The sequence below is a fragment of the Sturnira hondurensis genome, unplaced genomic scaffold, assembly GCF_014824575.4.
Source record: "Sturnira hondurensis isolate 20B ecotype Veracruz unplaced genomic scaffold, ASM1482457v3 Scaffold0020787, whole genome shotgun sequence".
In the NCBI taxonomy this organism is placed as follows: domain Eukaryota; kingdom Metazoa; phylum Chordata; class Mammalia; order Chiroptera; family Phyllostomidae; genus Sturnira; species Sturnira hondurensis.
This window is the reverse complement of record NW_028093418.1, coordinates 3,732,712-3,746,353: the sequence shown is the minus strand read 5'-3', so window position 1 is coordinate 3,746,353 and position 13,642 is coordinate 3,732,712. Positions and strand designations below refer to the sequence as shown.

Here is a 13,642-nt window from a genome sequence, read left to right as displayed (position 1 = left end):
CCCCCACCACACCCGGCCCTCCAGGGCTGACCCAGGTCACTAGTGGGAGAGCTGCTTTTTCGGGAAGTCCACCCTCTCATCCATGGCCATAGCGCTGGGTTCCCCGAGCACTTGCAGCCTCCCCAGGCCTCCGGCAGCACAGTCACCTGTGACCTGGCCCAGGAAGCCACAAGGAAGCTGCCTGGTGGCCAACCCAGCAAAGTCAACACTGGGCCCCCATCCTAAGTGGCTGCCGCCAGCCACCAGACTTCCAGAGGCACTAGGCTCTTTGGAGCCCCTCCCCAACCCTCCTTTCTTACTTCCTTCCCCTCCTCACCTACCCCACAGACTAGGCAGGCCACAGCAAGCAAGGAAATCAGGACCCAAATCAGCAGTCTGGAACAAAAGGAAGAAATGAACATTCAGCCTGAACACAATAGAGAAACAAGAATTCAAAAAAATTAACAGAGTATGGGACAACTGCAGACATACCAACATTTAATCACGGGGGTGTCAGAAGGAGAAAGGGAGAGCAAGAGATTGAAAACTTACTTGAAAAAATAACGAAAGAAAACTTCCCCAATTTGGTGAAGGAAATAGATATATAAGTCCAGGAAGCTCAGAGAGTTCCAAACAAGTTGGATCCCAAGAGGGACACACCAAGACCCATCATAATTAGGCCCTGGCTGGTGTAGCTCAGTGGATTGAGCACAGGCCTGCGAACCAGAGGATCACGGTTCAATTCCCAGTCAGGGCACATGCCTGGGTTGCAGGCCAGTTTCCTGCAGGCCAACTCTCAGCAGGGGATGCACGAAAGGCAACCATACATTGATGTTTCTCTCCCTCTCTCCTTCCCCTCTAAAGATAAATAAATAAAATCTTTTTAAAAAAGAAAAGAAAAAGACCCATCATAATTAAAATGCCAAAGGTTAAGGAGATAAAGAGAGAATCTTAAAAGCAGCAACAGAAAAGAAGAATTACCTACAAAGGAGTCCTCATAAAATTATCAACTGATTTTTCAAAAGAAACCTTGCAGAAAAAAAGGGGCTGGCAAGAAGTATTCAAAGTCATGAAAAGCAAAAACCTATATCCAAGATGACTCTATCCAGCAAAGTTATCATTTAGAACAGAAGGGCAGGTAAAGTGCTTCCCAGATAAGGTCAAGTTAAAGGAGTTCATCATAACCAAGCCCTTATTATATGAAATGTTAAATAAGAAAAGCATCAAAACTATGAAGAGTGAAATGACAACAAACACAGAACTGTCAGCAACCAAACCTAACCGCCCCCCCCCCACCACCAAAGAACAAAGACAAACAGTGAACTAGAGCAGGAACAGAATCATCGAGATGAAGATCACATGGAGGGTTATCAGTTGGGAGGGGGTGGGAGGAGAATGGGGGAAAAGGCAACAGGGAATAAGAGGCATAACTGGCAGATACAAAACAGACAGGGGAGGTTAACAGTAGTACAGGAGATGGAGAAGCCCAAGAACTTGTATGTACAACCCATGGACATGAACTACGGGGAGGACTGCTGGAGGGAATGGGGGTACTGAGCAGAGGGGGGCAAAGGAGAGAAAAGAAAGGGACAACTGTAATAGCATCATCAATAAAATATACTTAAAACAGAAAAATATTTAAAGGGCCCTAGGTGGCACACAGTCCAGGCTGAAAATTGCTGCGCTGCCGCAGCGCTGGGTCACGGGTTCCCAAATCTAGCTGAAGGGCACTATCACCCCGTGGCTCTTCTGAACCACGTGCGAATGGAACTCTTCTGCCAGTGAATTACAATCACGCACGACTAGGTATGCGGACGAATAGACAATGTACAGCTAAATGTACAGCTAAACTGTCAATGTACAGTTTACCTGTCCTAACACTCACACATCCCAGGTGACAGCTTCCAGGGAAGTATACCATTAGCCTCTCGGTAGGTCAGTCACTGTTCACCCTACACTTCACACCTGTCTTCCTTTTTTGAGCTTCCTGATCATGCTGGGCTGGGGAGACTCTTAACTGGCACCTACGCTAGCAGACTGGTGGCCTTCTCTCTCCACCTCCATGCGGGGCAGAAAGTCACTGCCAGGGTCAGTGAGGACTTGGGCACTTTTGATTCCTACTGTTGGATTCTGATTTCTCGTGTTTGTGTCCGTTTGATTCAAGGTGGCGTGGGCAAAGGAAGTGGCACGCACTTTGATGAAAGACTGTAGCTGAAGGGGAAAAAGAGGAAATCAATAAGCTTTCTTGTGCATGCCTTCGGTACGTGAAAGTGCTCTGTAAATTACCAAACACCATGACGATTAACACTCAGTCTTGCAGAAATGAGAGTGAGAGCAAGGGCCTTGTGCATGCGGAGTCGCCCCAAACTGCCTATCGCCAGGTGCGGCATTTATGACAAATGCTCTTGATGCTACAAGGTGGTGGTGGACAGACCCAGAGGTCGGGAGACTTACACCCCAGTCTTAGATTTGCTATCTGCTGGTCACACTACTTAAGGCACACCTCAAAATCTGTCACCTCAGCTTCCTTACTAAAAGCGAGGACACACACCCCTTTCTCGGCTTCCCACAGGTCTGGGCGGGGTTACAGGTGGCTGGACAGGCAGAACCAAGAGAGTCTGGACGTGGGTCTTGGATTGAACACAGGCTGTCACTTGTCGCACGGCCTTGCATGAAATGACCACTCGCAGGCGAACGGGGCACACACCTCGCTCAGTGCTGCAAGGACTAAGGTAATGACCTCCATGAGGCACGAGGTGAGTGCGGGGGTCTCGACGCCACACGTGCACCGACAAAGGATCAAGCTCCATATAAACACAAGGCAAGGTTGGGTAGCTCTACCTACTGCATAGCTTCATAAATAACTTCCCAAGGGGAAAGGCTCAGAGGCAGCAGGTGTCTTACCTGACACGGTTTCTTCACCCTTCTAAAATTTCTCACATCCAATACCTCTGAACTGCTCAAAAACAAACACACACCTCACAAACCCCATCCTGTCCCCTCCCTCTCCCTTCACTTCCTTCTTTGGGCCCCTCAGAGTTAGAAGGGTCCCATTTTCCCTCCTGAAGACTGTCCAGAGAGTGGGGATGTCGCCTAGACTGGGGAGGAAACACGGGCCGCCTCCAGGCCAGTTTCTCCCGTGACTCCTCGCCCCAGGCAAGGGCTGAGGGCAGCATCTCACTGAACGGAATGCAGGGGGAGCCGGGGTTGCGGGGAGACGTACGAAGTGGCCCCAGTGCGCCATCTCCATCCGTCCTCAGGGGCTCGGCCTCGCAGACTGGGGGGGAACGGTCCAGAGACTCACCCGGGGCCCCCACAGCTCTGCCACACCAGGTTCACGAGGTCCGGACGACGAGGGGAACAGCGGTTTTTCTCACTTTTGTCCATTTTAGGAGTAGTAGACCGTAAATGGGCTTATTAAAAATGTTCTGATTACCTGGGGAATGGAAAACTTATATTCATAGGTGAGTTGTTGGTGAACTGCCTCCCCAAGTGAAATGACCAGTTTAAAAAAATCAAAATTTAGCTTCAAATTACCTTTCTCCAAATGGGACCTTCATCACCTAGCCTCACAGGACCCATTTCTGAGAAAGCCACACTCTCGCAGGCAAGGTCACTGCTGAGGGGCCAGCTAAAAACAAGGCCCTCGCCTGTGGGCGCTTTGTTTCCATTTTCTGAACGTCTGCCCCTGAAACGCTCGTCCTTCGTGCTGCGCTCCCGAAAGACGTGGCTTTCAAGGACAGGGCGGGCCGTTCTACAAAGGAGGAAGGAAACAGCAGAGGCGTCTCCACCCCTGGCCTGTCACTCGGCCAGGTGGGTCCTGTGGTGCCGCATGAGGTGCGAGTTGGAGATGAAGGCCGAGCCGCACTTCTCACAGCCGTAGGGCTTCTCCCCGGTGTGGGTCCGCTGGTGCACCGTGAGGCTCGACCTCTGCCGGAAGGCCTTGCCACACTCAGCGCAGGTGTACGGCTTCTCCCCGTTATGGATTCTCTGATGAATGAGCAGGTACGAGCTGCAGGTGAAGGCCTTCCCACACTCGTTACACACGTAAGGAAGATCTCCGCTGTGAATCCTCTGGTGCACGATAAGGCAAGAGAGCTGACTGAAGGCTTTCCCACACTCGCTGCAGTCATAGGGTTTCTCTGCAGTGTGGATTCTCTGGTGCACGATCAGGTGTGAAAAACAACTGAAGGCCTTTCCACACTCTTTACACTCATATGGCTTCTCACCAGTATGGCTTCGCTGATGCACAATAAGATTGGCGCTCTGGGTGAAGGCTTTGCCGCAGTCGCCACACGCAAAGGGCTTCTCCCCGGTGTGGATCCTCTGGTGGACGATGAGGTTGGAGCTCCGAGTGAATGTTTTCCCACACTCGTTACATTCATAGCACTTTTCTGTGATGTGCACCTTCTGGTGCCGAGCAAGCTGGGAGCTGTAACTGAAGGCTTTCTCACACTCACTGCACTTGAAGGTTTTCTCTAAGGAGTGGATTTTCTGATGCACCGTCAGGTTGGAACTCTGAGTGAAGGCTTTCCCACACTTGGCACACACGTAGGGCTTCTGTCCAGTGTGGATCCGCTGGTGCACGACGAGGTTGGCGCTCTGAATGAAGGCCTTCCCACACTCGTGGCACTCGAAGGGCTTCTCCCCAGTGTGGATCCGCTGGTGCACGACCAGGTTGGCGCTCTGGCTAAAGCCTTTCCCGCACACGCTGCAGGTGAAAGGTTTCTGCCCCGGCTGGCTTTTCTGCCTTCTGACGGGGCCGGAACCGAGGCGGTATCTTTCCCCGGATGTCTGGTCTCCCTCTTCTTTGAAGCTTTCAGGCATGTGACAGTCCTTCACGGCCACTTGTCTGTAGTCTTTCTTCTCCCTCTTTATTCTCTGCCTCTTTAACATGGTCCCTTTTTCACACCTTTCTTCTAACTCCAGTCCTCGAGAGGCAGCTTTCTGGATTCCTCCTGATAGCAGGAAGGGTTTTTCTGCTTCATCACATATTTCAGTTTTTGGAACGAGTAACTGTGGGCTCTTGGTTTCAGCTCCTGAAACAAACAAAAATACACGTCAGCTTCTCCTGACCCGGAGAAAGAACAGGATCGTAACGTGACAACGGTCAGGAAGCATGCGACCTGAGAGTCTGTGCAAGGGCCCATCAAAGGAAAGAACCCCCTCAAACGTCACCTCTCCTCCACAGGTTCTTCTGCCAGGTCGGTGACCTCACGCCCAGAGCGGAATCCCGATTCATGGCCTCCCCAGCACATCCCTTTACCTCCATTAGACACTGAATCCACCGCTTCTCGCCAGGGCGGCCGGTCCCGGACAGGTCTCCTCCCAGCGGTCTGAGGCTTGAGCGCAGCATGGGGACCCGCCCGGAAGGACACCGTGTGTGCCCAGGCTCATCCTCCCACCTCAGCCTCCCGGTGCAGATCCACTCGCAACCCGCCGGCTCACTAGGGAGACCTCTACACGAGAGTGGAGATCGAGGCAACTTGGGCACTGGGCGTGAGGACGCGGGGTCTCGGAGAGAAGGTAAGCAGGGACAGAAAGGGCCACGCTGGACACCGAGACGACGAGAGTGGCCTAAAGCCCCCGAAACACCGAGAGGCTGTGTGGCAGTGCAGGGTAAGAGCATGAATCCTGGAGCCAGACTGCATGGTTTCAAGTCCCTGCTGTGCCCCGGGTACCCACTGCCTGACTTGGGGCTGGCAACTTCTCTGTGCCTCAGTTTCCTTGCCTCTGAAATGGAGACAATACGGTATCTACCTCTTCAGACCATGCGAGGAGGAACTGGGTTCCTCTATGTCGACTGCCGAGAAGAGCCATGGAGCGCGGGAAGCGGCTCTGGGTCTGCAGTGATGTTCGGCCTGACTGGTGGTTCTCTGGTTGGGGGTCAGGAGGAAAGGCGGACCTTAGGGGATGGCACTTCCTGTGGTGACAGAGGGACTAAAGGACAACGGGGTAAACACCCTAGCCCTAGTGTTGAGGAAACAGCCAGGCTTTGCGGCAGAGAAAGCTGCCCTTCTGAGTTCACTGTAAGACATGGTGTAGCCTGCTCCACTGTGCCAAACAATACCACGAGAACATCAACACTTATTTTATTCAAAACGTTTTAAATGATTTTATTTATTTATTTTTAGCAAGAGGGGAAGGGAGGAAGAAAGAGAGGGAGAGGAACATCAATGTGTGGTTGCCTCTCACCCACCCCCAGCTGGGAACCTGGCTCACAACCCAGGCATGCGCCCTGACTGGGAATCGAACCAGTGACCCTTTTTCGGTTCACAGGCCGGCACTCAGTCCACTGAGCCACACCAGCCAGGGCTGAAACTTCCTGAAGTGTTAGAACTCTGGCTAATCTCTGGTTGCCCTACATTGCATCAGGACGCTAATGGTGTCAACATGGGGTCCTGCAGTCAGTGACAGCTCTGCCTGTCTCCTCTCCAGCCCACTGCCCTTGACCATGCAATGGGCATCCACGCAGCCAGGGCCATACTCCACCAGAGCTGGCAGAGCAAACCCTTATTGTTTGGGGATTAAATAAAGCTCAGGAACACAACTCCAACAATAGGGAGAGTGAGATGAGGGTGAGCAGGGGTGGGAGCCAGCCCTTCCCACTGCGCTGTCAGCTGGGAAGGGAGCAGCTGCACCACACGGCAACTGCCGGGGAGCCAGCATCCACAGGATGCCCTAGGGGCTCAGGCCAGGGGGACGCTCTAGCCAGAGATGCGTGGCTACAACAGAGCAACACGGGGTGTGAGACAAGCGCCCTGGGTGGCTGCCTGGTTAGGACTATAGTAACACGAAATTCCATCGGGATCATTCAGGTAGGAAGGGCAGGGTCACAGAAGGAAAGGCCTGAGTATGGGATGCAGCGGAGCCCTGAACATGACAACAGAAAAATCTGAAATGTTCACCTGTTTCTGGTTGTGTCTTCCCCAACCGCGCTCTCTCTCTCTTTTCAAAGCTGCTCCATGTTTCTTCCTGTAGTGTAACTGTTCTTAGAGCTTCCTGCTTTCTCTCTCTTGACCTCTTTTCCCCACCGCCTCTCTTATTGCTCTCTTCTCCTGGTGTTAAAATTTTTTTAAAATTTTAAGTGAACTACTCCAACTTTTCCCTTTAATAGTTTCATGTCTCTTCCACTTTTCTTTGGCTCATTACACTCTTCTTGTTTCTGTTCTCTACTACCCTTCGTCACCTACGTCACACCTTACTGTTCTGCCTTCTATGGCTCCTTTCCTACCTTTCCCACCTCCTTCTCTCCTCAGCACCAACACTGCGGGGCCCATCCCCCACCAAGCAGGTTGGCCAACAGAACAAGCCCAGGAACCCATCGGCTCATCACCTCCCTCCCTCCCCTGACCGCACCCCCATCTTCCTAACTGTGAGTTAGAAAAACACGAAAGACGAAGACTGCTGGGAACTACTGTACCGATCAGACCCAATAACAGAAGCGTTCTTGTGTCTGCATAATGCCGTACGTTAAAATTGTTACAGAACCAGCAACAACGGCAGCTCACAAGGTCTGCTGCAACTGCCCACTTATCTGCCCCATCACGCACCCAGACAAGGAGCAGGGGCTTGGCAGGCTCCCGGGGGAGCCAAGGCCAATCCTGGGTGCTCAAGCTCAAACCAAAATAAAAAACAACAACAACTTTTCTTTCACTTTTTAATTAGCTGCTGACCATATCCTGAGATATGAAGGGTAATTTGATATACTGAATTTATAAGTCCAGTTCATTAGATTTACTAAAGATTTATGTTTATCAAGATTTATAAGATTTATGTCTGCCTGCTTAGGTGCTGGAAATATTTTAAAGAACTAATATCAAATTTACAATTAATATACTTTTTATTTGAGAAAATAAAAATAGATTGTTATGTAGGTGAAATTAAATGACAAAAAAAGTTAAAAAATTTTTAATTTATAAAACTTGAAGGTTACCCAACCATGAATTAAAGAAAAAGTACAAGTATTCTCATGTTCATAAAAATATTTCTAAATGTATAAATTAACTAAAAATAAGGAATACTTAAAAGCTCTAAAACTCGATTTTAAATGTATCAACTTTAATAAATTCAATATTGTATAGCAAACTGTAGATAAACCCGCTCAGACCTCAAAACCCCGGTAACACGTCAAAACTCCGAAGCACGCTGATGTGTATCATGAGACTTTACATCAACACGAAACTTCCCCTTCACTCATGTGGGACTGAGAAAGGGCAGGCTTGTCTTGGCGACCGCTCTGTCCCCAGCACAGCCGCCCTGCCTGGCGCGCAGGAAGCCGGCCCCCAGGAAGCCGGCCCCGAGAAGTCTGGCATCTTCTGAAGGAAGGCAGCCCTCTCTCACAGAACAGGAAGTGGAGGTCCAGAGAACGAGCGGACTGGTTCAAGGTCACGCAGTTATCAGAGGCGGAGGAGCAACTACCCTCAGGTCTCTCTCACTCCTCAGAGCTCAGCATTCCCATGATCACCTGCTGCTGGGGAAATGCTGGCAGCACATGGAAGTAGGAAGAAAGTAAGTTCCCACCAGTAAGTCTTGGCTGGGAACAGTCTTGAAGGAGGAGGCAGAGAAGGAACACGGAGGCCATTCCTGGTGGGTGAGTGCAGCTGTCGCAGCTAAGACTATAAAGCGGAGAACACGTGGTGCATGGGCATGCACCACTGAGAACAGAACAGAGAGCAGAGAGTGGGGAACAGAATCTTCAGAGAGTTTGAGCAATACGTAACAAGGGGACAAGAAGGTGGAGATCCTCACCACACTGGTTTAGGGAAGTGACTTGGTTCGCAAATGCCTGAGCACCTGGCTAGGGAGGACAGTGGGCCCCACAGACTCAGGCTCTGCCCTGTGCCAGGCAGACTCACGAAATGAGGGCCAGAAGGGCCTCAGCACTTACGTGGGGTGAGGGGCTGCCTCCACAACACAGGACTCCCAGTGACCACTTCTCACCCACAGTTACGAGTCACTCTGCCGGCAAGCTTCTGCCACGGCTAGGCACACAGCACCTACTTCCCTTTCCTGAGTCCCAGCTTAGAGAACTGGGGGATACGCCAGTTTTGAACATCATTACAGCTGACACAACTGCTCAAAACCTTCTAGAATTTGTACAAAGATCTAGGAAAACAGAACACCCCCCAGGGCATTTTCTCAAAATCACCACAAAAGTTGAGCCCTGCCACCTTCGGTAGCTTTTCTTGCAGGCTCACCAACCCGTGCTAAACACAGAGTACATGAAGAGGACATGTACCTACATGTGTGAATAGATATGAAACCTGCTGAACAATAAATGTGAGGAAAAGGTGAATCTGAAGTTCACCCGTGTTTGTCTGGGGTCTTGACTGGATGTAAAGTACGCCATTTCCCGAAACAAATGCACAGGCATCTTCCAGCACTCTGAATCAGGGGGCTGAACTTACCCAGAGAGGCCATGTTCCCATGAGTCTCCAGCACCTCGCTCCTGGCCAGACTCCCTAGTAACGAGCAGCCGCTGAGGGTTGCAGCAGCAGGCACCTCTCGCGTTGCCTTCAGGACTACCGCCATGTCCCAGAACATGTTCTGACCCTAGAGACAGGCGGACACAGGTGCGTGTATGAGAGGATGGTCACGGGGGTGGCTGGGAGTCAGGTATGACGACAGCTTTTGAGGATGAGCACATAAGTACCTATTCCTGACGACCATAAAACAAACATCCCCCCACAAACCCCCTCTTTTTTAAGGAAAAGGAAGCCAGAGTCTTTCCTAATCCCCAAGTCGAATTAGGCAGAAAAGCCATCCTGCCACCTCCTTCACCATCAGTCTGACCCCACTTCACGGTTCTCTCTAGCATCTAAGCCTAAGTTGCCAGTGAAGGCATGATGAGAGCGCACATGGAGACATTCTGCCGAGGAGAATTTTCTAAGATCTAAAGATCACAGCTGATAATAATATTACCGGGAACCTCGCCTGGCTAGTAACACTAAGGGGTGTGTTTGGAAACATAAGGACCACAGCACAGTGTACAGCCTCACCACTCAAAGTGTGGTCTGCGGTTCGAAAGAATTGCCATCACCTGTGGGCTTGTGGGAAACGCAGAATCTCAGGCTGCACCCCAGACCCTCTGAACCAGAACCTGCACTCTAACAAGACCCTTCTGCCAGGGTTCCTATGCATACTGACGTTTGAGAAACGCAGGTTCGAGTTCGCAAATCCTGACTAGAATCACCTAAAGAGTTTTAAAAACTACAAAAGTCTGGGTTCCCCCTCTGCTGAGATGCTGATTTAACTGGAATGAGGTATGGCATGGACTTCAAAGTTTTAAAATCTCCCAGGTAACCCTGTGCAGCGAAGTTTGAGAACCTGGGTTGATCAAGTACTAAATGTCACACCAGTCAGAAGAGAATGTTCCTATCATATTCCGAAGGACTGAGGGCCAGGGCCCTCCCTAGAAACAAGACCCCAGGTGTGCAGGCAGAGGGCCAGGGCCCCCTCTGAAGCCACGTGAGATCTCCAGTCCTCTCCTCCCTCGTTCCTTCCAGGCCACTATTTACCTTTTCCTCCTGCTCTGCCACATCAAGGCCCCGCTGAGGACCGTCTCCAGGAGGCCAGACTTGCACATTCTCAGAGAGCACTTGTTGGCTGGATGCCTGACCCAGGAAATGTTCCTCCTCCTCCTCCTCCTTTTTCACGGTCACTGGGCCCCAAGGGGCCAGGGCCATGGCCTCTCTCAAATCGGCAGTCATCTTCTCTGCTTGGCACGGGAACTCCTAGCGCTGGGGGCTGCCCAGCAGAGGTCAAGCCCCATCTAATCTTTCCGTTTCAGGAGTTTCTTCTCAAGTTTCTTCCCGGGGCCAGGATGAGTACTGCCTTCTGAGAAATCAGAAAACATTGTTAGCACTGAGCAGAGGTCTGCCTGGTGGCCACTGGGCCCTTAGGCCAACCTCACCAGTGCCTGGACAGAGCGGCCCCCGCAGCAGGGGTCTACTCTATGCCTCACTCACAGGACGGAAGGGGCTGGGTTATAAACACATAGTTTGTTCCCATGATAATTATATTACAAGCAGCTTTATATAACATCTATTGATTTTTCCCATTATAAAATTAATACATTTTTATTATAAAAATTTGAAAAATACAGAAAATCATTTAAAAAATCAGCTCTGGTCCACCTCCAAAGAGATAACCACTGTGTATCATAGAATATATTTCTTTTCTTTTAGAACAGATTTAAGGAAAACATCCAACCACGCTGAATATTAAGACAACTTCAACTTTTTGTTTTTAACTGTGGGGATTCTTGTTTTCACAATTACCATCATGTTTGTTTGTTTTTAAGAAGGGACATTACACCCTGGCTGGTGAGGCTCAGCTGGTTAGAGCGTCATCCTGTACACTAAGAAGCTAGGGGTTTGATTCCCAGTCAGGGCACATATGGGAAGCAACCAGTCAAGGTTTCTGTCTCATACTGATGTTTCATTGATCTCTTCTCTAAAATCAGTAAACATATTTAAAAAAATTTTTAAATAAGACAGAGATTACAACCCAAAGATTTTAGTACCAAAGAGAAGTAACAGAATGAACAAAAGAATCTCAGACAAAAGACTGGGAGCCTGGACACCAACATGTCAGGGTGGTTACCACTGGGCGGTGTGATTACAGGTGGTTTTGAGGTTCTTTCTGTTGAATTTTTACCTTCTCCATTTCTTCCAAATGTCCTGTGAGACTAAATATTACTCTTAAGATAAAAAGATTTTTCATGTTGCTAGTCTTCACACTTATCATTTTCATAGCTATACAACAACCTATGGTGTTAATTACAATCCTCACTGAACAAGGATCAAGTAACACAGAAATATACATAATTATACAACCTACACAATACCACACACACACACACACACACACAGAGAACAGTTATCAGTTTAGTCTTTTCCCTGCATTGCCATACATGTATGTACACCTTCACGGGTTTATTTTTCCACAGCATGTTATATCACACATGTATAACCTTTAGCAATCTGTGCTGTTTGTTTTTGAATTCAATTTCCCTATTTCACAACAGTCTAGTCATCTTAGATAGATGCTTCAATATAAGTGCGTGCACAGCTCTTGCATTCTGGCCTGGTACTCTCAATTACAGCTCTAATTTACCTAACCATCTTTTATTTATAAGCTATTGCTTTAATAAAAGCAGTTTTGATTCTTTCCAGTTATGTTCTTAATAATTAATGCTAATTTTTTTTCTGTGAAAACAGAGTAAGAGGGATTATTGGTTGAAGGATTTTACGGTTGACCTGTATTGCCAAATTGCTCTCTAAATGACCACAGCAAATCACACCGCCACCAACCTGACAGTACTTGTTTCTCTTAGACAAGCCAACGGGTTTTTGTTTTAAAGAATTCTGGTGATAAAATTATCTTAATAGGAGCCCTGACTGGTGTAGCTCAGTAGATTGAGCACGAGCCTGTGAACCATGCGATCGCGGTTCGATTCCCAGTCAGGGCACATGCCTGGGTTGGAGGCCAGTTCCCAGCAGGGGACACACAAGAGGCAACCACACACTGATGTTTCTCTCCTTCTCTCCTTCCCTTCCCCTCTAAATATAAAAAAATAAAAAAATAAAAAAAAAGAATTTGTTAAAAAAATTATCTTAATATGAGAAGAATGAAAAATGTCTATTCCCCTTTACATGCTTTATTGGGGGAAAAAACTGCTGCCCTGGACAGTGGTAGCTCAGCTGGTCAGACGATCATCCTATCATCCTACCTGTCTGGTTGTGAGTTTTATGTGCCATCAGGGCACACACAAGGATCAGCCCATGAATGGGTAAGTGGAACAACAAGTAGTGCGTCTTCCTCTCCCTTCCTCTCTCTCTAAATAATCAATCAGTAAATTTAAAAAAAATAAATATATGCTATATTTTACTAACTCCCCTTTCACTGCTACTGAAGTGTTCATATGCTTTTTACAAGATGCTAACTTACTGGATACAATGAAATTCTTGAGTTATGCAATACTTTGATTCCTGCAACAAATCTTCATTCTGTAAGATTATTCTGTCCTTGACTAGCTGAATTCTACCAGGTAGGAAGACCCTTTCAACTCTCGTTTCACCTGTGAACGCGCAAGTCTGGCTAAAGTGAATAATGTCATCAGACTGCTGGTGAACCACTTACATCGGCCTTCAGACCTAGACAACACAGAGTGCCCCAGCAAGAAGTTCCCCTCCACTGTCCTTTCTCTACTCCAAACGTGGCAGCCCACCTCCTCCACCAGGCCTCCCGCAGCCCCGTTCCCAGGGTAAGCCTGCCTCCTGGGAGGTTCGTGTCCAACATGCTCCAGGCCAGGTCCTCCGCAGGCGGCAGCCGGGCTTCTGAAGTGTTAGGTCGCGGAGCCACCCTCGGACAGAGCTGGCCCACCCAGAGGAAGAACGCACCGGCCCACTGCAGGGATGGCTGGTCCCGCGCCCGACATTCGCGCCCACCCCCGCCAAGCCCACTCACCGTGAGCTGCGGAGAGACCTGGCTGGTGCTCACGGGTTTGGAGGAAGCAGGAATGTGAACCAGCACCTCTGCACCTAGCGGTGCGAGAACAATGACCGGACAGGAAGTGCCTCGAGATGGGCTTCCGGCTCTCCAAGTCGCCAGGCCGGCCTCTCTAGGAGCCGCGGAGGTACTTTCCTCTCAATGGGTG

At 49.4% G+C, this 13,642-nt stretch overlaps 1 protein-coding gene across 1 annotated transcript; it reads right to left on the bottom strand.

The window, feature by feature from the left end:
* Positions 1 to 1,564: 1,564 nt before the first annotated feature.
* On the bottom strand, positions 1,565 to 13,628 carry ZNF35 (zinc finger protein 35). The gene is made up of 4 exons (XM_037030660.1): positions 13,453 to 13,628; positions 10,500 to 10,818; positions 9,390 to 9,534; positions 1,565 to 5,018 (listed from the first exon to the last, which is right to left on the bottom strand). The coding sequence occupies exons 2-4, from the start codon at positions 10,689 to 10,691 to the stop codon at positions 3,781 to 3,783; spliced, it is 1,575 nt and encodes a 524-aa protein (XP_036886555.1). The 5' UTR covers positions 10,692 to 10,818; positions 13,453 to 13,628; the 3' UTR covers positions 1,565 to 3,780.
* Positions 13,629 to 13,642: the final 14 nt, after the last annotated feature.